The sequence below is a fragment of the Calypte anna genome, chromosome 7 (assembly GCF_003957555.1).
Source record: "Calypte anna isolate BGI_N300 chromosome 7, bCalAnn1_v1.p, whole genome shotgun sequence".
Lineage (NCBI taxonomy): Eukaryota > Metazoa > Chordata > Aves > Apodiformes > Trochilidae > Calypte > Calypte anna.
In genome coordinates this window covers 28410554-28435806 of record NC_044253.1, presented here as the reverse complement: position 1 = coordinate 28435806, position 25253 = coordinate 28410554, and the positions used below count along the sequence as shown (strand labels likewise).

Below are 25253 nucleotides of genomic sequence, written 5' to 3'. Positions count from 1 at the left end.
TACTCCACTAGGGATTGAGAGCAATCAGTTTATTTGCTTGCAAAATACACTATTCATGCTGTCATAAGCAATATAATCTTACAATGAAGTTTTAAACCTCTCACACTACTATTATCCTGTCTTACAGTTGCTTCTGCAGTCTGCTTATCTGCATGGAAAACTAGGATCTGACTAAACTTTGTGCTTGGGTTGGGATATAAAAAAAAACCAGGACACCAGAGTGTCTCCAGTTGCTAAGAACTGCCCAGGGAGCTGCTGGGGTCTGACATCTCTCAAAATCTGACCCTCTGCAAATATTAAAGGACTTTGTTCTCCAGCCTCCTTAAGGCTACAATTCAACTAGAGTACTATAAACATAGCTATGCACTTATCTTCTGGGATTGTGCTGCTTTTACTGATTGTTTCTAAATATTTTAAACTGTAAAGCTGAAGAGAGAAAAAAACTTAATCATAGAAAAAACCTAATCAAATAATCATCTTACTGGTTCAGGCCAGTCAAGGCCACCATGAAACTTTGCATGCAAGGCAAGAGAATCAGCCCTGCCTGCATTGCATCTGCAATGTAGTCTTGCTTGAATTTCAAAGAAACTTGTACAGATCCCTCTTCCTTCCTATGCAAACCAAATATGAATTCTTTAAAAAGGGGAGATAAAGGGTTTTTTTCTCTTTTTATTTACCCCTGTAACACAGGACATGAAATGATCATTGCTTTCATGGGTATGCAAAGCCTATAGAAGTTAAAGATATGTAATATGCATTGCAGAGTGTTCTGCTAATCCAGTCCAACCGCAGTCGTGCCTGGCCAGAGATGAGGGTCTGGTAACTAGAAACCTGATGCTGAAGGAATTCCAAACACAGTCCTCAAACAAAAAACAGCTCTCTCTGCATGCCATGTGCTATACGAGAGCCAGGGATTGTATTCGTTTACATTATCTGATTTTTTAGTCTTACATTGTTGGTAAAAGAACAGGAGAAGGAAGCACCTCCACCAGATCTGCCCATAAATAATCTGTGTTTGGAGTGTTTGAAATTAGTATGTCATTGCTAGACATCTGCCTTCTTCTGAGAGGTGCAATCCTCCCTCACAGGCAGCAACCACTGAGTACTGCCTTGGGCTGCAGATTTTTCCCAGCACTAAGATACCAAATTTTATTTCCTGTGGCTTTTTAAATGCAAAACCCAGCATTGGCTATGGGAAGTATTGGTCTGAAATGAAAAAGTGTTGTCATAGGAGTATCTCACCTGTTAAGATACAGAGATAGACTTTAATGAAGCTCAGAGTAATGCAGTGATTTAATTTTTTTATTATTATTTATTTATATGCTCATTGAATATCAAGCAACAGAAGTTCTGAGTGCCACTGACTACAATAGGACTGTGGTGTCTTTAGCACTGTATCTCAAGAGATAGGGACCGTGTAGTCTTTTCAGTCATTTGTTTTATTGTATGCTGAGAAGAGCTTTACAAAGACACAGTGTAAGGTATTTGATACTGTGAGATTGTTTGTTTGCATAAGGTAATTCTTAAGTGAGCTTCTCCTTTTTCCTCTAAAAGTATATCCTGCTGGCTGAGAACAATTGTATGCAATTGTAATGCATACAATAGAGTTCTTCAGGGAGAATCTGAACAAAGGTAGGAACTTGTTGCTTTCTCCTACTCTTTAATCACAGCCTGGGCTGCCTGATGCCATTAACCAGATTCTCTGTATATCTTGCCTAAACATAAAAGAGACTGCAGCCAAACGTGGATTTTCTATTTGCCACTTAGTCAGTGTCTGTCTTTGAAGTTTATTTAAAGAAGTACTCACTGAAAAAGTAAAAAGGTGTTTTTCATGTGAATTTATATTCCTTGCAAAGTATTTCTTTAGCAGAGAGAAGGAGACAGTGATGTAGGAAGAGAGCATTCCATTCCTTGCTTTTTACCAGGTACTTAAGAGGGTGACCTCTGTGATTCTTCCTGTAGAACAGAGGCAAGAAAAACTCTTTTTCATGATGAAGTCCAAACCCTCAAAATGATGGGGCACAGTGTGAACAGACAGACCATCATTTTGCTTTCCTTTCAGATAACCCAAGCATGTGTCTAGTGCCTCACGTTATAGGTGACCTGCAAATGGGGGTTAACAATGAAACAGTAAACCCAAAATGGAATTATTTTTTTAAGCATTGGGTATCCACACCGTTCTGTTCTGTGAGATTCTGTGCAACTGAAGAATTACTGAAACAGGCTTTACTGCAGAAAACAAAAGGAGTGTTAGTTAGGTTTCTTGAGACCTACAGGTACCTGTTTACCTTCAATTACTAAATATTATTTTGCATAAAAGGAGCCCTTCTTAAATATTACAAATTCTTTGATTCATCTTTAAATAAATCCAGGAGCTCTTAAAAGTCTGCAGTAAAGCCAGAAAATATTAGATTTTATATTCTTTGTGTCTGGAAGGTAAATAAAGCAGGGATAGGAAAACAAACTACTTCAGGCTTTACTTGTCATGGAGAAAATAACAATATATGCACTATTCATTGAACATGTTACATAGTGTATGTGAACTACTTTGTGCACTTAGAGCTCAAAATGGATCACAGTTCTTAACTGGTGAGTACTTTAAAAGATAATCCAGTGTAACTGGTAACTGGTGAGTACTTTAAAGATAACCAGTGTAGTTGCTAGCTGGCATATGAAATTATATAGCAAAACAGGTTTTCAGCTACCTGTGTGTGTGATATCTATAGCTTTTCTGAAGGGGAAGGCGAGATTTCACTTCTTAACAATATGAATGCTTTAAGGGGTGCCTTGCCTATGACATTTTTGAGGTTTTTTTTTTTCACACTGCACCACCAGTTTCACTCCTTTCTTGAACTTGGCACTTCTGCCTTCTTTTTCTTAGGCTGCTTCCTTCAGCAGCAGCCTCTGCTTTACCTAGACCCACATCAGTGATGCATCTTCCAGTAGGAGCTAACAGAGCTGAACTATGAGCAAAAACACTTTCTGGGCTCTCAGATTGGTTCCTCCCCAGGATGTTGTGTCAGCTTCCCTGCCTTCTGCCTGCCATTAATTTCACTGGACCCCCAGGTCAAACAAACGGCAAAAAAAATCTGGAAGGCAGCTGACTCTCAGAGAGCCTCTCCTCCTCTCTCAAGAGGCCATGCTCCTAGCCTGGTCCTTTTGAGTGGCTGGACCTGCTTGACCTAGTTTGTGGATTTTTGATCATTCCCTTGGGTCACTGATTTTCCACTTGAGGTTATTGGTTTGACCCCCAAAGCATGGGTCACGTGGGAGGTCTGATATGGCCCTGTGAACTCTGAACTCATCAGAAGCCAACAAAAACAGGGAGGGAGGGGAGAAGAATTTCATTAGGACCTCCTCAAAGGTGGCAACATCTGCCAAGTGAAAAGGCAGAAGTTGTTTCTTGCAGAAACAAACACAGCATCTACAAGGGGCTGCCAAGTAGAAAGCATTTGGTTTGAGTAGTGACAAAATCTTTAAACAACAGCCTATACTTTCACACTAGGAGTTATCAAATGAAAATGGTGTCCCTGCTTCTGCTGCTGCAGTGTCCCAAACTTATTCTTAATGGAGACAGCATTTCTGATGGTTAATTTGACTCACTTGGGGAAGGAAGGACTGGTTTTTTACTGTCTTTTAAGACTTTTCAGGTGGAGGTTCATGAAGACCCTCAGGCAGTTCATTTGCACTGTGAGCAGCTTCCCAAGAGCTGACCAGGCATGGCTGGTAGGTGGGGAAGAATAAATCCTCAGGATATAACTCAGCTTTAACATGCAGTGGTGGTCATAAAAGGGAAGAGAAGTGTCATTACTGTAGCATGTGTATCTGCATAGATAACACCCCTGGGATTGCCAAGGGAAGTGAGCTGGGAGTGTGGTGCAGTCACAAGCATATTTTTCATGAAATTTCCCCTGGTCATGTTGCCAGAGGTTTCCCAACGTTTTACTCGTGCAAGAGTTCTATATCACTGCTTGAATTATTGCAAGGCTACCAGAAAACCTCACCTACCTTCTGTCTTCCTGAGACTTTCCTTAAGTGTCCATGTGAAGTAGATTCAACCCTTGTCTCCATGTACAACCTCTCCTTCCAGCTGCCAGGCTCTGATTCTGGGGAAGACACTCATGATTGATACCATCTATAGGCATTTCACCCACAGAAAAGGGAAAGTGGTGCTGAGAACGAACAGCTCAGATGTTTGTTTATTTTTTTAAAGAAAGGTTATATATGTTCCTCTCTGCAGTTCATTTACACAACCAGAGACTCTGTTTCCTGTAAGTTAACCAGAGCTGGATTTAGTCTTGTACCATAGGTAACAGCAAAGGAAATCTGAAGGCAGAAGTTGAGGCAGCTTAGGCACATGCCTCAGGTCTGGCACACTTCAGTCAAAGCTGCTGGAATGTGCTGTCCTCTGCATAGCCACAGCTTCTGTGTCAGCAGTGTCACACTGTCCCTAGAACCGGACCAGCTGAGCTTTCCAGGAAGCAGGTCTTGTGGCTGGATGACAAAACACATTCCCCTCTTTTCCTGCACCATCCAGACCTCTGGTGTGAGTTGAACGCTCAGTAGGTGATGCTGGTGGCTCAGTCCTGTTCTCAGCAGTCATTTTGGTACCAATTAATCTTGAATTTGTTGTTTTAGAGTAATTAACTTTGCAGTTAAAACTGTCCAAAAGCTCTGGCTCTTCCATGAATTCTGGTTTTGAATCCCTTTTTAATGTGATCCACAAGAATTTGGTTGATTATTGCTGCTGATGAGAACATCTTGTAAAATATAATATACTGGATTTTTAACACTAGCTGTACATTAAAAGGTGATGGGTGTAGGTTTGACATTTGTTCCTGTCATTTGTTTGACACAAAGCAGTTCCTACTGTCACAGAAACCTTTTCTGATTGGAAGTGTATTTTTACACAGAGAGGAATTACAAGCTGAGTGTGATGAGACTGACTGTTGAACAAGTCTTCATACAGAAATACATGGAGCAGCTCTTTGCCTTGCTGTGGAAATCAGACTTTGTTGCAAGGTGTGTGTGAGCAAAGCACAGCTGTCTTAATACATGTGGCTAAGGGTACTTTTAATATCTCAGAGGGTGCCTTCAGGCTCTTCAGCACTTTGTCTGGACTGTCTCACAAAGAGAGAGAGGAGAGGGGGAAAAAAAAGCTGGGAGTGCCTGTCTTTTATAATGTTGTGTTTTTAAAGCACAAAGTCTCTGGGGAGCATAGGGTCCTAAAAGTCCAAGGCCTGGAATTCTTCCTTTTGCTCTTTCCATTTTAAACAGGAAACATTTGCACTAAGTAATTCCAGGGGGAGAATTGTAGGTTCATTTCAAGGCAGATAATGTTTGTTCATTGCCCGTGTCCATGATTTACTCCATGCGCTTAAACAAGTGCAGCAGAAAACCATATGTTTTATTTTACTTCATGCTAAACAAGTTGCAGTGGAGCCTGGGAGCCCAGATTAAGAAAGGGGGAACGTGCTTGTAAAATCTCAGTGTGAACAAAAGAGAGGCATTCATGATTGTGAACACCTGACTTGCTGCACCAGAACGATTACTTTTTTAATAAATCTGTGCAAAGAATATTTAAACTGTTGATGAGTTCAGTCCCAAAGCCACAGAGCAGGTGTAACTGATTTGTAGTTTCAGCCCCTGTTTTGGGTCAAAACTCTGCCATCTTCCTTCAGCTCTCGCTCAGTAAGAAGCTTTGCAGTCAGTGAGAGGTTTTGCCCAAAGTGCAGACATTGGCAATCAGAGTGGCAGAACCACCACCTGAGTTGAGCTTTTGGACATGCTCTGGTGACATGTCTGTGAGAATATTTATTTTTGCCATTTCAAAAGCATCACAAGTTAAGCTGTACTAGGAAAAATATCAGTGCTTCATTAGTGCATATTGTGGAATTTAGACGCAGAAAGCCGCAGGGAAGGCTCCATGGCACATCTTCAAGGATGACATGTTCACATGTTGCTTTGCTCATGAACTACAGCTTGTCAGATCCATACTGATGCAGGTAAGTTACAGGGCTGTTGTAATATCAGGCCTTCTGGATCACAGGAGTGGGGTATTTTAAATCCCATTGGCAGCTCACCCATTAAACACAGGTGTTGTAGCCTGACATCCGTAGTGTTTCTTCCAGAAGTTGCAGTTTTTCCAACTCTGGTGTTTGGAAAGTTTTACAATCTGACATGTTATGACAAAAAATAGTTGGAAATGGCTTGGAAAGCATGAATATTTGTGCATGTAAAGCTTACTGTATTTGCAGACTCGCAGACCCAACTCATCTGTTTGTCCTCAGGCTAGATAAGACTCAGTCAAACATGGATTGTTTAAAGGAGTTTTGTTTCCATTATGACAAATGAAGCACATGAGGCTGACTTTGTGAGCTGAAGGGCTCCAGTGCTTCCCCATTGCACAAGGGCTGTGATGTGTGTTGGACCTTTCCTCCAGCATCCTGGATGTTACAGACTTCTGTAGCATGCAGGTGGGAGGCTTGCTGTCCTTCAGGAGTTCTTTCGATTCATCTGGACTTGTCATGCTTGAGATGGCATTTCATTTCCCAAAGTAAACATAGGCTGTGAGTATAATAGTGTGGCACTGGCCTAGTGGACTGCCTTTTGATGTGCTTTATTATGTTTTTCCTCCTCAGGCGTGGACCTGCAGAACCACTGCAATATTTAACAGGGCCACGAGTGGTATACAAAGAAAGAGATCTTCCCTGCTACCAAGGAGGACAGCCTCTTGTCCACTCATCTAAGGGGAACTACAAGCATGCACTGGACACAAGAGTGGCAGAATTGAGATACCCCCAGTACTACCCAGCCCAGCCCATCACAAACCAGCATAAAGGACCTCTCCGGCAGGACATCCCACCCTCCCCTCCTCAGTCCCGCCGAGCACCGGATTATCATGAAGTTGTCCAACATCGTGGGACCAGTCCAGACCAGTACAAGTACAGGCAACAGGATCCCAGGCAGAAGAACCCCATGACTGCAGCTGTATAGCCACACACTGGACTTGGCAGCACAGCCCCATAGGAATCCTGTTGGACATCATCCTGGTAGAGTTACTCCCAAGCGTGGCTGCCTGTAAGAATGGCACAGGAGACCTGGAGTAATTCTTATTGAGCTGGGCTCAGCGTAGGTGCTTTCTAACAAGTGAACTAAAACCACATGAGATACAGTATATTTTGAGTATTTGAGGTACCAGACAGTTAAATATTTTTTAATTCCTTTTAAAAATAGAAACGGGCTGCTAGAAATGAAGTGCAACACTTAATACACCTCAGGGCTATTTACTGAATCCAGTTACACTTATACAGTACTTAACTGTCTGTATGAGGGCAGTGGTGTCATCAGAGTTTACTTCAGAGTAAAGCTGTTGTAGAGCTTTTCATTGAGAGCATAGCATGCAGAGTGAACTTTGTGCAAAACTGAGACCCTTGGGTGATGCAATTGTGAGTCAGCAAGGGACATTCCAGGCTTCTTCAAACAAACTGTGTTTTAAGGTTGCTGCAGTTCCAGATTTGTAATCTGGCTTCTGTCTTCCTCCTTCTGTTTGGTAGTGGCAGCATTTATCTTGTAGCCTTGATTTTTATTTTTTTTTTTTTTTGCAGTTTGTGTAGCAAGGTACTCCTCTTCTTGTACCTGCTGCAATTTCGAGTGAGGCAAGTACCTACCCACCGTGCTGGGGCAGGATCAGAGAGGAGAAGGAGGCAGACAGCCACCTGAGAAACGTGTGTCTGCAGATGTGCCTCTGTGTGCTTGTGCACATTTCATAGGAGTGTGCAGCCTTTAATGTAAATCCTGGAGACTGTCAGTAAGTGTCACTCTCGGGGTTCAGTGGAGCTGGCCTATGAGAAGTGGCTGAGGAGGTGACCATGGCCATGGACTCCATAACTCAGTGTATTAAGTTACTGTATCAGGTGGTGCCTTGGCATCCTGGCCTCCTCTGGCCAGGGTTCAGCAGCATGTCCTGCCCTGAGAGTCTCTGTCACCTGTCAGAGGGGGGCCCATCCTCAGCCCCAGAGTGCAGCGTGGCCTCAGGAAGCACCAGGCTGGTGCCATGTGCCAAACCACTCAGGTTCCTGCAGCCAGGGGCCACCAGACCAGTGGGGAAAAGGGATTTTCATAGTAAGGACTGAGGGAAAAGGCAAGGAAAGCAACAGGGAGGGCTTCCAAGACTCTGGAGCCCTGGAGGAAAAGGAGAGAAGAGCTATTTGTAGCAGGTTATTTTCATTATTTTCAGTGCCTAGAAAGAGAAAAGGTGTGGGTGAGGAGACAGAGGCAGCAGTGCAGCAAGAGCTGTGAGGGGACAGGGCACTGGGGTAGGTGCCAGCTCTTCACCCCACTCATCCTGAGCTTGCTCAGTAGCCAGACAGCCTGGGAAGAGGTCAGAAATACATGTCGCCAGCCACAGGGACCTGTGTCCCCCAGGCAGACAGTGCTGTAGGTGCTCAGAGATTTGTCTGAAGGATTTTGTCACATGAAAACCACACCATCCTGCCACCTACAAATGTATTTTGTGAAGTTCCCAAGTGTCCTTAATTCCTCAATTTCTGTCTTTTGGGAGTGTTCCAACTGTTCAGGCTCATCAGGGAGAGACTGTGACCTGGCCAAGGATTAAACATCTCAATTGTGTCTTTTTTATATCTTTGATATGCAACAGATTAAATCACATAGGTAACTTCCCAGGTATTAAATATCACTGGCAAGGTTTTTCCTGTTAGGACTGTGTTACGTTACTAGATATTCCTGGAAAGGTTTATTAGAGTAAGTGGTCTGTAAGGCACAGGACAGTGCTGCTTGCCAGGGGCCACCACTGGTAGGTTAATGGCCCTGATAAGAAGCTGCATGTAATCTCAGTCAATGTTTCCTCTGTGCTATAAATGCTGGTGAGAGACTCACATAACCCTGAGGCACAGGGAGCACTTGCATCTGCCCAGCTGGCTCTGACATTTGTGTTCACCCTGATCTCTACCCATGAGCTGGTCTGGGAAGGAGGAGAGAGGAGACAGCTTTGGGGTGGAGGGGGGTACATCTCCATGACTGAAATACGGGGCTGGACTCCCTGGGGTGGGGGCAGGTGCAGCTCTAAATCCAGTCAAGCGGAAGCATTGGTGGGAGGGAGAGAGGAAGAATGCAACCAATTATAAAGTAAGTGTGTTTGGGTCTTGTTCTGTTTCTTTCTGCCCCCTTCCCTAGTAATGTAGGAGGGAAAATCCTCTGGAGGGAGGGCTGGATGTAAAGCTGGATGTCTCTCAGTACACTCCATAAATAAGACACATTCCCCAGGGAAACTCTGCCTGTCATGTACGTGCTGTACGCAGCCTTGTACTTCTCTCCAAGAGTTTTAGATGCTGTAGGATACTCAGCCAGGACTTGGCAGCCGCAGGGAAGCCACTGGAGTTATGAAGGCCCTCTGAAAGCAAAAACAAATTAAAATACTTTCCTTTCACTCCTTGAAATGTAACTCTTGATACATTTGATCCAGCTGTAAAGAAACTAATATGTTTGTGACAGTGGCTTTATCAAGCCAGGCCACAATTAAGAACAGCTCTGACTATAAGCTGCTGCCTTTATAATTCTCTCAACTAATCCTTCAAATGGCATCACAGCACAGCAAACAGAACTTATTTACAGTATTTCAAGAGCCAGGGCCAAGTAAAATCTGCATGGAAACAGCTTCTGGGTAATTTATAGCCTCTGAAGGACCTGCACAATCATCTCCCTGTAACCTGAATCTCTCCTTAAGAGCTCCCCTTGACTGCATCAGCTCCACTCAGCTGAGGTAGACAGATCAAGCTAGCACTTTCTGAGCTGTTATCTTGCCCAGCAGGTTGCATCCTACAGGTGAGGAGTTAAGGAGGAAGAACAGACTGACCTGGCTGGGTAAACAAGACCAAATAGTATTACTGAACATCTTGTCAGTCTCTGGTGTCATTGTTCTGGGAGAAAATTGCCATTTGCTGGTTAAATATCTGGTAGAGGTATGCTATTTTCAAAAGTATAATGTGTAACTACAAGTATAATCAGCTTCTCTGCAGTGTAAAATGTATGATTTTAGCACCATATTGTGGAAAAGTATGTACCGTGCAAAATTCATGAGGTGCTACAACTGATGGTTGAAAATACACACTTGTAAAATCCAAAAGAGCTGTTAAGTAACAAGTTGTTCTTTTCCCCATATGTCCATATGTTTGGGAAAATTACGAGTCTGAAATGTTCTTGACACGTAATTTTCTTGCACTCCCTCATCCCAAACGTGCCAGTCCAGCAGTGAAGTTCCTGATGCAGCAGGGGTGAAGGGAGGGTTTGGGTTTGCCATGGGAGCATCCAGCCCCAAGTGTGCATGTGAACAGGAGATGGGAGAAGGGGGAGAGAAGCCTGCTCCTGCCTGAAGCTGGAAGCTTTGATTTCCTGTGCTGGTGGTGTGCAGCCTACGTTTCTGGCTCTGGTGTGAAGCCAGCCAGGCCCAGCAGTTGAAAAATTAAGAGACAGAAAAGGAGCCTGTGGATTTTCTGAGTGACCACCCACTAGTGAGCCATGATCTCGATCTACGAAATGACATTACCACTGTGATACATTATGATGCAGAAGTCTCCAGGCATCTCTCAAATGCATAAAATATCAGTTGCCCTTTGTGGGGGAAAAATAAAAGGAGAGAATTCAGTATTTTCTTTTGAAAAAAAAAAAAAAAAAAAAAGGCTTCTGCATTGGAAAAGTGCATACAGCCCTGAATTCCAATTCACTCCAGCTCCTTAATCTAGAAATAGCTTCACATGCTGCCTAATTTTTTTACAAATGAATTGTGCTACCTCCTCCTCCCTGCCATCACAGATTTGTTATCAGTCAGTGCTGTGAATCCTCTGCCAGGGCCACATCCTGACACTCAGCTCTGAGCAGCAGCTGCTTTGCACTTCCAAAAGGCCCTACACCTGTGTTCACATCACAGTTGTTTTGCAGTCTCTAAGCCTTATGTGCAAAATCAGAAGTGCTATTCACTGTCTCTGCATAGAAGAGGCTTTCTAAGACACTGTTCTGTTATTGTGAGGGAGAGAGAAGTGTTTGGGATCCTGACAATACCCATGTGTTCTAAGTGAAACCTTTTTAAAATGTGCATGATTGTTTTGGGGAGAAATTCAACACCCAATTTGAGAGGGTTTTTTTTCTAGTACCACATCAAAGATTTTGATCTTTTGTTACATATGGCTATACAAAATTCACCTGGTTTATTTTGCATTAAAATAAAGGCTTTAAGACTATGTATTTATGTATTTATACGTGGAGTCTTTTGCTTCTTTGTATCTAAACAGTCATCCTCATGCCAGGCTGTGGTTTGATATTAGATCGTGTGATCAGATCAGAACTGGTAAGGTGGCTTCTTTGTTTTTTGAAAAGCAAAACCACCACAGACCTCAACTTGATTCTCTCTCAGATCTGCGTTGTTTTCAGTTGTAGAGCTGGAGTCCTGATTTCGTAGCCCTGGCTGAAAGTTAGAAGTGAAGGAGAAGTGCCTTGCCACCTCAGCAAATTTCAGAGTACACAACTGCATGTTCATTGCTGAAGTTGCCAAGTTTCATCTCAACATCAACCTCTTCTCTTGGTAACAGCTGAGGTGTTCTGTGGCCAGGTAGCAGGTAAGAGGGCCAGCCAGCTGGGGTTATATTTCAACAAGAGCAGTGCAGCACTATTGTGCCTCAGGATTTGCCAGGACTTCTGGAAGGTTTTAGAGGTCTCAAATTTAACTTGAGGTACATGGACTATTTCACTGAAACTGATGACACTGCTTTTCATATTCCAGATTATGTGCAAGCATAAATCTTTGCAGGATCAGAGCTATGGGCTGGAGATCACAATGAGATTCAGGAAAGAGTGTTTTGTTAGATTAAGTAATTTTCAGAATAGCAGATATTAAGTGAAAAGCCACTGGAACAGGAAAAAGGAGGAGATAGCCTCTCTGAGATGAAAAGTTTTACTATGAAGAAAAATGAAAGAGTAAAAGAGCATAACAGAAAAGTGCAGAAAGTTTACAACACAAGATCTAGCAGAAATTGCAGTAATGGTTCAGTAAAAATAAATACATACTGAACACTAAAACATTTTGAATGCAGATGTTGGTATTTATGACCAGGACAGTTCATGAGCAACTCTGAGTCAGTTTAGCATCTATTATACTATAAATCACATAGATGCCAATTCTTAGTTATTGGGTCATCACATGCACTCATAGCTAAAAACTGGAAAAATAAAACACTGATACCTTAATTTCTAATTCTGCTTAAGTAGCACAAAGAGTGGCAAAAGACAAACTAGGAGTTAATTAGAAGCTGGAAACTTGGTGGCCACCGTTTCAGAAGGTGCTGCTTGTGCTCGATGGTGATATTGTGGTTTCCCCAAAGCAGCAGTCACTTCTCTGGGACCTGGGCTTGAGTTAAGATCTGCTTTGCAGTCAATGTTCCTTTTGTTTCAATAGTGTCTTTATGTCTGCATAAAGAAGTATGTGGAGCCATTTCACTAAAATTAATTTAGTGAACCAAACTATATGCTCATGGGACTCGTGTTCTGCTGGAAACAAGGAAGGATGGAGTGTCTTTCCCCTTGGAATTGGGTCAGTCACCCCAGCAGGAATGCAGTGACCTGCTGCAATGTTGCAGCAGCTGAACTCTTCCTTGGGGACAAAGCACAGCAGCCTCTGGGGGGTAAGGACTGTAGCAGCTGCACTTTGGGGAAGCAAAATGCCATTATCAGGATTGGAGTGGAGCTGTGCTGCTCCTGCAGTCTACAAGAGGATGCTCAGGGCTTTTAATAATCCCCAGAGGCCTCTGGCTCTAAGTCTCCAAAAGCCTCCTGAGAGAGTTGCTCAGTCTCCCTGTGCTCATCATTGCAGAGAAGCAGCAGGGAAGCTGAGGCATGGTTTGGAAAAGTGTGGAAACAGGTGAGCCTGAGGACTGAGCCTACTAGGGAGGCACAGGATCTGCTCTAGGGAGGAAAGCTCTGCCACTCTTTTTCCTCATGGGCTGGAAGGGAGTTCCTGAGAAAGGCAACCTGGAGAGACAGGATTGGTCTGGTAATCAGGAAGAAGAGGGAGGGAGAGGGAAATAACAGGGAGGGGCAACTGGAGCAAAGGAAAGGAGATGAGAAATTAAAATAGGCTTGGAAGGGAAGGTGGTGGCTATGTTAGATCTTAGGAGGAAATGCATGATGAAGAGGGAATTGTCCCTGATGTGTGAAGTTCATGTATCAACCAGGGAAAGTGACACTTCCTGATGTGCCGACCACCTCTTCTCAATTTTTACTTTGCATCCCAGGCTTGTGACAACCCTCACCCTTGTGAGCCCAGAGACAGGACCTGTTTGCAGCACACAGCTACCCATGCCTGAGGAAGGAAGCAGAAGGGCAAGTAAGAATTTTGAGGAAACCTGTCAACCAGCACAGGGAGGAAGGGTTGCCCCTTACCCATTTAGTGCAGCCTCCTTCAGAACATACCTCGCCACCTGAATCTCACAGCCTGCACCCCAGACACCTCCCTTCACCTCCCTGGGTACCACTGACACCAAAAAATTACCCTTTCCCTATCTGCCTCTTTCATCTTCAGTTCCCCCAATCTTTGGTGTCCTCAAAGCAACACTGACCTTCAAACTCAACTTTAACTTTCTCTGCTGAGAAGCTTTGAGCCATCTGTGAGTGTAGGGTTAGGGGAAAAAAAAAAACAAAAAACACCAAGAGTTTTACTGGCTATGGAATCAAAGGATGCAGCCCCTTGGGCTGGCACTCCCACACTGTGTGGCCTGAGGCTCTGCCATCCTCACCAACAGGAACAAGTTGCAGTCACTTTGGAGTCAGTTGCTTTGTGGGTATAGATTACAAGGAAGATACAGTTTTTATCTCCTGTCTTTCTGCTTGTCTAGATCAAACCTCTGACATGTGCAAAAGCTATTTTATTGCTGGCCTGGCACAAAAACACTGAACCAGTTTCAGAGGCAGAAAAAGGTGATTATAGTCTTTAAAACAGAATTAATTCTCGAACCATTCCAAAACATGCCTGACAAACTAACCCAAGCCAGATGAGTTGGCTCTGCTCACAGCAAATAAAAAAATAAATTCTGCCCCAGCTGTAGAAATTATTTACTGAGGTTGCCACAGTTGGCCAGTGTATGGCACTGTGTTTCCTGGCCTTGCCAGGATAGGAAGGGCAAGTGGCTCATCTGGGCAAATTGAAACCAGAGCAGAAAAGTTAGAGCAATCATGAGGCTGCTCTAAGGTTGTTAGGCAGCCTGGCAGACTGTTGGTTATTTCAGCATGCAGAGGAAATTGGGGGCACTCATAGGGTGTCCAGTTCTGCATTCAGATTTGGCCAAATCAATCACAGCTAATTCTGTTATGAAGTGTTGTTTCTGGGTCAGTTTAGAGGCACATGCACACATCTGCTTTACCACAGACAATGTCTTTCCTTGCTTCCCCTTCATTGGAGGCAAGCCCTCTAGGCCAGTGATTTTTCTTTATATTTAAGAAATGGACAATGAGGCCTCAGTCCAATATGCATTTAACACAGCAGAGCTGCTAGGCTCCGCTCCCTGCCCCATCCCTCTTTCCTACCACTTAATCTCATCCCACATGTCCCTTTTCCTTCCCCAAATGTAGCGATTTTCACTGCTTTGAGAGGACAAAGGTAACTCAGTTGCTATTGGGAAAAAAATTAAAAAAAAAAAGACTTTTTTTTTCTTCACTGGGCTGTTTTAAACATGGATCATCAGTCCCCTGAAAGACTTTGTGGAACCTCAGTCCCCTAAAATCCTTTGATATAGCAGTGATGAGAACAAGGCTGGGAGGTGAGGATGAGCTGGAGAGTGGCTCAACTGCCATTGCTACAAAAGATAAAAGAAAAAACACTAAATCACAGCCAAAGTGCAGTGTACTCAGGGGCTAGGGTTTGAAAAGCCAAGCATCATCTTCTGCAACAGTTGCATTCCTCTCCATGTTGAGTTCTGTGAGAAGAGGCAGCATTCACCAAAGCTTGATTTCCTGAGGCTCTCACCAGGAAATTCTGAGGCTTCTTTTAGGCTATGGATTTTCCCCTTCCTGGGACAAGGTTTCCCCTCTTACCTTTTTTCTGTAGGACATTTAGTTTCCCTGGCACGGGCTGGCTCAGGGATGTCAACAATGTATTCAGGTCACCCTACAACATGGTTGGTATCAGTCACAGGTTTGGCCAGCAGCAGTGACATTTGGCTGATACTCCCAGGACCCCAGAGCTGAGAATGGAGCTCATCTGCCAGCTGAGCTTGAGGTCCTCCTCAGTCCTGCAGACTCTGGTAGAACAGTGGCAGCCCTTGGCCCATCACGGGTGGTGTTTGGGGCAGTGTTTCAAGGAGCAAGGTTTTTGCTTTGGCTGTTTGGTTCCATGTCTCCTCTTGGTTATTCGTGCTGAACAAGAGGCACTTGTTCTCTCACCAGCTTCAGTGAGGTTGGGTCCCGTTAGATCTGTGCTTTAGTTTACAGACAGCCAAAACCACACCCATCATCTTCCCCATCCTGGGAGACCCTCAGCACAGCACTGCCCTGGGCATGCATGTTTTCCTTGTGCTCCCAGAAGCAAGAATGAAAACCCACTTTGCAAACAGCCTCACCAGAACAGGATCTGGGTACCGAGTCCACAGGACAGCACTTGGGGCCCTCTGCTTTGGGGAGCACTTTGATAATGGCAGAGGTACACATCTTTTGTGTCCCTGACAGCCTGAGGCAGAGCTGGACATTTTGGAGCCTGGAGACCTTTCAGAACCTATTTGTAGGAGCCAGCCCTGGAGGCTCCTTCCTGCTACAAGAAATTGCACCGCATCAACCCAGAACACAAGGCAGGGGGGATTGTTTTCCAGTTCCACATTTCCTGGGCACTTGCATCATCTGGTCATAGACACAGGCACTCAGAGTTTTCCTGTCCCCCTGAGGGTTGAGCTGTCCCCCTTCACCTCTGCAATGAGAGGCCCCAGGGACTCTGCATGCCAGCAACTGATGATTAACTGGTGGTCCTGGTTGCATGCTGGATAAAGTGTTTAGTGTATCTTTTTTACAGCTCTTCTGTGCCTTCCCAAGACAGGCAGCCCCAAAGCTTTGATGCTCCAATAGCTTGACCTGTGTAAGTCCCTCCTGTGGAGAGCCCCAGGGCACAAAGGAACCACATCATGTGAGTAGAAAGGGCTTGGAGATGAGAAGCACAGTTACTCTGCCTTGGACTGAGCTGCAGTACATGTAAAAGTAACTTGTGTTTGGACCACAGAACTGTAATACTTGGAAATGAGAGCAAGCAGGAGACAACTTGGCATTCAGAGACTGGAGCTCTCCAAGATCTTTTCAAAGACAATTAACCCTTGCAAGAGAGAGAAATCCTTTGTGTCTCCTGCATGGAGGGGAGCACTGGCTGCACACAGAATACACTGACATTCCAAAGAGCAGGGTAAGAGGGAAAAAAAAAAAAAAAAAGAAAAAGAAAAAAAAAAAGGAGCTCTGATTTTAAAATCATGTCTCTACACACAGTTGTGCAGTATACAGATCAGTGTATGGACAAGCTCTGAGATTTTGATCTCTTAGGTTACCTCTAAGAGTTTATCTAATACCAAAAGAGAAAAAAAAAATCTGCTCCTTCCTTTGGTGCATGTGTGCTTTGTGGGGGTTTTCATTTGGACAGATAGTGGAATGGGCTGGGGCAGTGAAAATTTCTGCTCTGCATGCTTCATAGCCTCTCCCACTCCTCAAGCTCTTCCCAAGCTACCTGAGTGGCAAAGGGAAGGGTTTGCCACAGTCTGTTTGTCATCTGACACCCTCAGTAAATCATCCCAATGTTGTTTCTGTCATCTGGCTCAGAACTCCTATGAATCTGGACAACCTTGACAGAACGTGTGGGTAAAGAACCAAGAAATCCAGTGGAAGAGTTTTGGGGAACATGATACCTTAAGGTAGGACTCTTCCCTGATTTTCCTGGAGACCTTAGATTTCTGCTTAGGAGTGCAGCTAGAAAGCAGCCCTGAAGGTGGACATACTTCAGGAATACTGATTTAACAGTGGCCTGGATAGAATTCCCCATAAAACTTCAACCTGGGATATGCATGTTGCTAAGACAAATGATACCATCTGCATCTTGCCCCTTCAAGATATTGTCTCTGCTCATAGAAATAAATAGGGTGGCAAGAGTTTGTTAAAACATTTTACTTTCCAACATCATATACATTGAGTTGTATATTGTTGTTGGACTGTTCAGTCAAAACAGTTTAGTGCCCCAATGATCAGTGGTCCTTAGCTTCATCCTTATAGTGGCTGGGCAGAGGGACAGGGATGCTAAAAATAACATTTCTGTCCCAACCTTGATTTAATCAAGGGTGAATGTATAGAGGGTGCACTAGCACTTTACATGGTCCCTTCCTGCACATCCCTAGGGAAGCAGAGCTCTCTGGAGAACTGCAGGGAGTGTAAAGGAGTGAAACCATCAACTCGAGAAACAGGTAAAATTTTGCAGAGCAAATGAGATGTTTGTGTCACCTCACTAGCTACAGGCTCTGAGACTATTATCAAAAGAATCAATAGGCTCAGCTTAAGCTAATGAAAAAAAAAAAAAAAAGGAAGAATGATGCCCTCCCCAACCTGCACCCGCATTTGCCTTGGCAAAAAGCAAAATAAAACATGCCTAGATATGAATTTCCTACAGAAGCTGTGTTTTATGCCCACTTACAGAGGGTAAGTTACTTCATGTGGGAAACAGCAGTTGGAATTCAGGCACATAATATAGTAACAAGGATTTCTACATTTGTCTTAGGAACTCTGCTAGCTCAGACACTACAGGAAAGAAGCCCAAACCTTCATGTCCACCTACATCTTTAAAAGTCTGAAATATATCCCCAGTTTGAGCCTAGTTCTTTATTTTGACAAATTGCTGCAGAAAATGTGGACAAACAGCACCTCACACCTGAGCTGCACATTACCATCCCTCAGATCTTTACTAGTGTAATTAAATCCTACAGAGAAACTGCTTAATCAACTTTTTTGCTTTTTCACTAGTCAGTTGCATGGGATGTGACAACACTGGGTCCAAGCCTGGATTTCCAAGCAAAACCACAAGGTGGGTAATGGAACCGTCTTCTTGTGCTGCCTCTTGAGTGTGAAACAGCAACACAACACAGCAGACCAGGACAGGACACAAAAAATACAGTATAGCCTTAGAGCTGACAGCCATAATGTAACATGATTCATCATGTTGGTATTTAACTAGCAAACCTGGAGGAACTGGGAAACAGCCCTGCTGTTAGAAAAGAAGGAATCTTTCATCCCCCCTATAGCCAAGCCCTCAGCTTTGTTTTATCTGGGGGATGGTATCTGAACACTTTAGCAGAAGAGGCTGTTCCACCAGAGTGTGTAGTCCCTGTGCACAGGACTTTCCCTTAAAAGTGCTGGCTGGAGGGGAAGTGGCTTGTGGCAGTCCCAGAGGAGGTCTGTGGCAGACTCCACAGTGGGTTGTGACCCTCTCATCTGCCCACTGCGTGCAGGACTGTGGCTGTCACACCACAGACAGGGAGAGCTTGCAAATTTCTGTGTGATACTTTTAAGCTCTGTTACTTGGAGCTGGCTGGTGGGGTGAGGGGGATTTTGTGTGCACAGGGGGAGTCATAGGCTCAAGCTATCAGTGTCATGTTTGCTCTTTCTCTGTGAGATCTCAAAGGTGGACAACTAACAAGCCCTCTACTCCTCCAAAGGCTGCAGTTGGCACAGAAGCTTCTGAAGAGAAGCTGAGCGTAGCCACTTGTCACAAGATAACCTCCTTAGGGGGAAAAATCAGAGGCTCAAGCTTTCTTTTCCCCTTTTCCTTTCCCCTTTCCTTTCCTTTTTTCCTTTCCTTTCCTTTCTGCTTTCCTTTTTCTTTCCTTCCTTTTCCTTCCCTTTCCTTTTTCTTTTCCTTTTTCCTTTCCTTTCCTTTCCTTTCCTTTCCTTTCCTTTCCTTTCCTTTCCTTTCCTTTCCTTTCCTTTCCTTTCCTTTCCTTTCCTTTCCTTTCCTTTCCTTTCCTTTCCTTTCCTTTCCCCTTTCCTTTTTCTTTCCTTCCCTTTCCTTCTTCTTTCCTTCCCTTTCCTTTTTCCTTTCCTTTTTCCTTTCCTTTCTCCTTTCCTTTCTCCTTTCCCCTTTCCTTTCTCCTTTCCTTCCTTTCCTTTCCTTTCCTTTCCTTTCCTTTCCTTTCCTTTCCTTTCCTTTCCTTTCCTTTCCTTTCCTCTTTCCTTTCCTTTCCTTTCCTCTTTCCTTTCCTTTCCTCTTTCCTTTCCTTTCCTCTTTCCTTTCCTTTCCTTTCCTTTCCTTTCCTTTCCTTTCCTTTCCTTTCCTTTCCTTTCCTTTCCTTTCCTTTCCTTTCCTTTCCTTTCCTTTCCTTTTCTTCCCTCCCCTCCCTCCACTGTACCACATATCTGAGATATGTTATTTCAGTCACCTCAGTTTTACTCCTGAAATCTGTCTCACTCCCTGTGTCCTGACATTTAATTTCCCTTAGATTAAGGTAAATAAGTAAATGATGGTAGTCAAGACCTTGTGTGTGTACCTGGAGTTCCAGGTGTGTCGGATTTTTCAGTGGAATTCCAAGGGCAATATTGAAAGTGCAGCTACTGTCTGCCTTTCAAGCAGATGTCTTCATGTAAAGCTCCTGAACCTAGCCCATTCCCTTTGTGTGTTGGTGCAGGGAGGATGGGAGGAGGAGTCAATATAAATTAATATCTACTGGAATTACAGCAGCTGGTGCCTTGCACAGCTTCAAACATGTGTCTTAGAAGTAGAATCATAAAACTGTAGAGCTGAATGTTTATGCTTGATCAATTACAGGAAAACAATAGATTTTTTTTTCTTTAATTGGGAGGAGTGAGGGTAGAGAAGCTTCAGCCATGAGATTATTTTCTTTTTTGTGGTAATGATAGCTGCAAAGAACATGGGGACCAGTCACTAAAGGGCCTAACAAACAGTCTTTCTGGGAAAGCCACTGGTTGCTCTCTCTTGGCAGCACTTTCTAAAAAGATCTGTGTGGGGTGTAGACCACAAACTTAACTTCAGTGCTCCAACTAAGAAGCATGTAGGAATGAATGAGCCTTCTAGTGCATAGGCACACACACATTATGTGTTGAGGTCTTCAGCTGTAAGATGTCATTTTGTTTGTTTCATTACCTGGGACTGCTCATACTCCTCTGTTAAGCAAGAAGTGGTCCTGTCAGAGGAGTGTCCCATTAGTGGCTGCAGTGTGACACAAAACACACAAAAAACTCAGGAAGGAGACAATTAATATGTGTTCTTTCAATACAAGGGTTAAAACCCAAAAGCTTTTGCAACAACTTCCCAGTGAGAACCACAGATACTATTGTAAGGCAGAAAAACCTAAGAAATGGCAGCTGTAAAATATATTTCAAAGCCTTTATTCTTTCCTGTCACAATGCAGCAAAAGAGACTAAATACAGCCTTCCATTTGTTTAATAAAGCTGCCATTCTGCAGTTTCTTTGTTGATAATTATACCCACAGTTACAATCAAACTCCAGATCACACATGGAAAACTTTGAGCCCTGTACCAACTTTGCACAATGTTTCATGGCAATTAAACACAATTAGTAGCAAGATTCACAAACCCAAATGCTCTGAGGAGCTGAGAGCAAGGGACAGTCTGACTGTGCTGGGCTCATGGTTGATGCTGATAAATGTAGCACACTGAGGAAGAAAAAGAAAAAAACCTGCTACTGAAGATTTTTTTGTATTACAGTAGCCACTGGACCCACTCTGTTGTGCATGGAGAGAAACCATTCAGGAGTTCAAAATAGAGCAGAGAAGCCAGAAAAGGTGTGGGAGAGAAAAGATGTTAGCAGTACCCTTCTGTTCATGTGGAAACAAACCAAAATATGGTAAAGGTCCAGTACTGCCTGCAGGCTTACATTGGGTTGGGCCCTGGGTCACTTGTCTGGTTCAGGAGGACCAAAAAACCCAATGTTTCTCTTAATCTGCAGCTGCATGGCCACAAAACCACCCCTCATCTCAGAGTGCCTGGCTGTCATTATTCTAGTGCATTTCTTCAGCAAATTCTCGGTGCTAAGCCCAAAATTAGAACTTCTGAGAAGAGCAGCCTGAATTTGTGGAGGACCTGATGTCCTCTGAAGGCAGCTGAGCAAAAGAGTGAAAACACTGCCCTGCCATACAACCCCCCCAGAAAATAGGCAGCTTCCTGGCTACTGTTCTGCAGTAATCCCTGGAGGATTACCCGGTGTGGTTATTTGAGGCATGGACCTCAGCACCATCTTATTGACTATGAAGCAGCCCTAGCACCATTGAATTCCATGAGAAGTTACACTGAAAAATCAATGGGGTCTGTGTGCAGGATCCTGGAGAAAGAGAGAAGACACCTCTTGGGATAAAAGAGCTATTTTACAAGGGAGAGGAAGCAGCTTCATCCCCAGAGTGAAAGGATGATGTCTGTAACCCAAAACATTCACAGAAAGGGAAAGGAAGCAGGTCAGAGCTCCTCTGAGATTTTGTTGTGGGTTGTTTGGTTTGGGTTTTTTTTGTCTAGGAAGTGACATAAATGCAAGGTCTGACTTGAGACATGAACGGATGTCAAAGGGAGGGTAATGAAAACAATCTTCAGCTGGATACATTCAGCAGAGCTTTCTCCAGGAACATCACAGAACTACTATGATATTTTTAGAAAGGTAAGCATGTACATAAGTTCTGTGGCAAACAGGCTTTGAAATATTCTCAAAACTCAGGAGTGTTTGGCTATGATGAAAACACAGCTCAGCCTTGCTTCCAGCTATCAGCTAGGATCCTCTAGATCTGTTCCTTTTCCTGTCCAGTCCTCACCTGTCTTTTATTAGCAGAATATGCACAGCATTTTTTCATTATAAAATATTATTGGGAGTATTTGAATTTCCAGTATAAAATACTTTGGGGAGTAACTGGCACATGCTTAATGACATCAGGTGAAAAGCAGTGGCTACCTTAGAAATCACTGACTTTCAGGGACATCTCCACCTAATTGCTCTATGTTGAAAACCCATCTCCAAACAGCTGGGTATCCAGCAGCATCAGAAGAAAGTTCTTACCTCTGATACTGCACAGGCACAGTCAAATGGCAATCTCTCCCTCCACAGTTTACAACTTTGCTAAACGTGAAAGTAATCCACAAGCTTGTCATCCATGTTGTATCTGGCTCTTGGTTTTTGTCTGCTTTGTTTCTGCAGACTGTAAACTGTTGGAGACAACAACTGTCTTTGGTTCTGTGTTTGGACAGCAGAGGGGTCCCCGTTTTTGCAGAGCCAGGTACTGTAATACAAAGAAGACACAATAATTTATTTTAAAATTAACAGCAAAGAAAAGAAAACATGAAAAGGGAAAGAAAATCTTTCGTAGCACAAAACTTCCTCCCATGACCATGCTCCAGAAGAATCTGCTGGGTGCTGGAGGGAGTGTCAAACCCACTTGCTGGGAGGGCTGTGTGATGTTCCACCATGAGAGACAACACTGGAATGTGCCTGGGCGTGAGGGGGTGAGAAGAGGTCAAAAGCTAAAGCATGATAAGCAAAGTAGAAAGCCCTTTAAAATATACACATGCATTTTCTTGCCAGGTCCTGTCAAGTCAAGTCAAAGCATGGTAATGACATTTTGTTTAGAAGGAAAAAGAAATTGCTTCTGCCCTAAGAATTTGTTTGCCAAGTTGCAGGTATGGAGGGGTCTAAATGACTTGTTGGTTTAAGAATTTGTGTATTTTTAAGGAGGTGTTTCAATAATATTGCTGGAGTAGCCCTTTATAACACTGAGCACACAGCCCTGTAAGTACTTACTGTGGAGCATGACACTGTGGAAGTCAGCCCAGGAGAAGTCCATGTAGAACCTAAAGACATCATCAGGCTGGCTTCATAGGGCTCAGCCACTTGGGTCACATCCAGACATTAGTAAATTTGATGGATAAACTCCCACCAGTTTCAGCAGGCTTTTAATGAGGCCCTGGGTAAGGGTCCACAAATGTGGCCCTCAAATGTGGAGGGGGCTTATATTTGTTGAAAATTTGCTGCTGACCCTCCAGGAAATGCTGTCCAATTGGAGCTTCTCCAGTCTGGAGCTGACTGGATGCTGCTCTGTGGGTAGGGACCTGCAGAGACCAGAGTCAGTGGGCTTTCTTGGTGCTTTTACAAGAAGAACGTCATCTCTTGGGTCACTTCAGACTAATAAGAGGCTATTTGATTTTTTTCAGGTCCTGTGGTTCAAGTGGAGTAAGAAACAACAGCCCAATTCAAAGCCCTCAGCAGCAGACTTGCCAGGGTCTGTTGGAGGGACAGATGGCCTGACTGATGGCAATGGTCTCCTCTTTGCAGGTGAGAAGAAACTGGAGGATCAGCACCTTCCTTGCAACCTGGGGGCCAGCATCAGTAGCTGCATGGAGAAGGAGGATATTCTATTGAAGAAGGAACCAAGTAGGTTTTTCATGGAGATGGGATCAGGAGGAAAGGCATGGAGTTGTGCTTCAATGGCTTCTGCTGCCATTAGCAAGGTACCAAGCCTGCTGGCATGTTACAGTGGTTCAGAATCTGTCCCTTATAGCCTGGGTCACCTCCTTCATTTTCTCTTTCATGTCCATTCACTGTGCCAAACAACAGAATGCAATCACCTTGGTTACTTCTGTCTAATGTACCCACCCAGTGGGATTTCAGTGAATATTAAAGCGGTAGATGGAGTCTTTAATAAAGTTAACCTGCTGAAACCAGAAGAGCATTTGGTTGAAGTACACCTGAAAGCTCTGGATTACACAGCAGCTGCTTCAAAAGAAACCCATTGCCTCCTTTCATACTGCTGCCGTATTGAGAAATAATACAGCACTTCTATATTCAGCCTAATTTAGTCAGCCTACTGAAGTCTGAAAGCTTTTTTTTATTAACTCTGAAGATGCAGGGGCTTTCCTTCCCCCAGCCACTACCACTGAGCCCCCCCACACAGGCTGCTGCTCAGACCAGGCCCCCAGCAGCATGTCTGCTCCCCTCCTGCTGCTGAGTACCTCTGAGCTGCAAGGAATCACTTTCCCTCTCTCTGCTAATCCGATAATGGATTTTTACTCCATTAATTGGCTTCCTCCATTCTCTTCCCTGTTTTCTACCATTTATTAATTTTCCCCCCATCCTTATGTCTTTTTTTTTCTCTCACCACCTTCCTTCTTTGCTCTTCCTTCCTTTTTCCTGTTTTTTTGTCCTCTCTTCTTTTTGTTTCTCCTTTCCAAGCTGCCTCAGCTCTCTTCTTGTTTCCCCAGCAGTTGTGTTGCTGCCTCAGCTCTCTCCTCAGCTTGCAGCTCCTGGCTGGCACTGCAGCAGGGCAGTACTGGCCCAGGGCCCATGGTGGCCACCTGAGCTCCAGGCCATGCTGCAGCCAGGCAGTGTGAAAGCTGGAGTAACCTCTGCATGCCAGCAACACTCCTGTCCAAAATATCTATGAGCAAGAGAGGTAGGGTGAGAAAGCTTCTCCCCTGGGGCTGCTGAAATGGGGCTGACAGCTGGAAAAAGAGGGGGACAACATTTTGGGAAGAGGTGAACAGTAGTGAGATGGGTAAATAGTAAAAGAGTGGCAAGTGCTGACTTACTACAGCACCAGCAGAGCTGAAGGGGCAGCCTCTGGGCTTGCATTGCAGCTGCTGCTTTGACAGGCATCCATGGTATTCCCCATGAAAAATTAACTGGGCAGCTTGCTAATTAAGCCACTGCTACACTGGAAGTTTATGGACTTGAATGCAACATGCCAGACTGCTTTCTCTGAGCTGGGGAATTGGCCTGCTTTTTGAATATGGACAAATTCCCAAGCAGATAGTCTGGCTGAAGACTGGGGCTACTGGGATGCTAAGGTAATTATTGGTTATTTGTGGCTATATAATGAGATCTCATAATCATGCACCTGATAGACTGATTAAAACATTTTATATAATGCACTCAGAGGTTTTTAACTAGGAATCGCAAAGCACTGCCTGGAGGAGGAAAACTGCAGCAAGAAGTCTGCTTTCCTGTGAAGAGTCAGGGAGAAAACCCACACCGTCTGCTCTTTTGCCCCACTCTCCTACTCCTTGAGTATCCTGCCAAAAAACGTTTGAGTCCCTGCTCTCCTGCTGACTCACTGGTTTTATCTAGGCTGGGTATCATTTTTCTCTGTTCTCATTTCTAACCCTGTTTCAGTCCTTACATGCTGTTTTCTCTGGAGAGCTGTAAAGTTCTGTGTTGGAAACAGTTTGTT

At 44.0% G+C, this 25253-nt stretch overlaps 1 protein-coding gene across 1 annotated transcript in view; it reads left to right on the top strand.

The window, feature by feature from the left end:
• The window catches only part of PARD3B (par-3 family cell polarity regulator beta), a 385985-nt gene extending 374726 nt beyond the window's left edge, over positions 1-11259 (top strand). The window contains exon 23 of the mRNA XM_030454365.1: positions 6642-11259. Within this exon, the coding sequence (XP_030310225.1) occupies positions 6642-6996 (355 nt within the window). The 3' untranslated portion in view covers positions 6997-11259. The remainder of the gene's footprint in view (positions 1-6641) is intronic.
• Positions 11260-25253: the final 13994 nt, after the last annotated feature.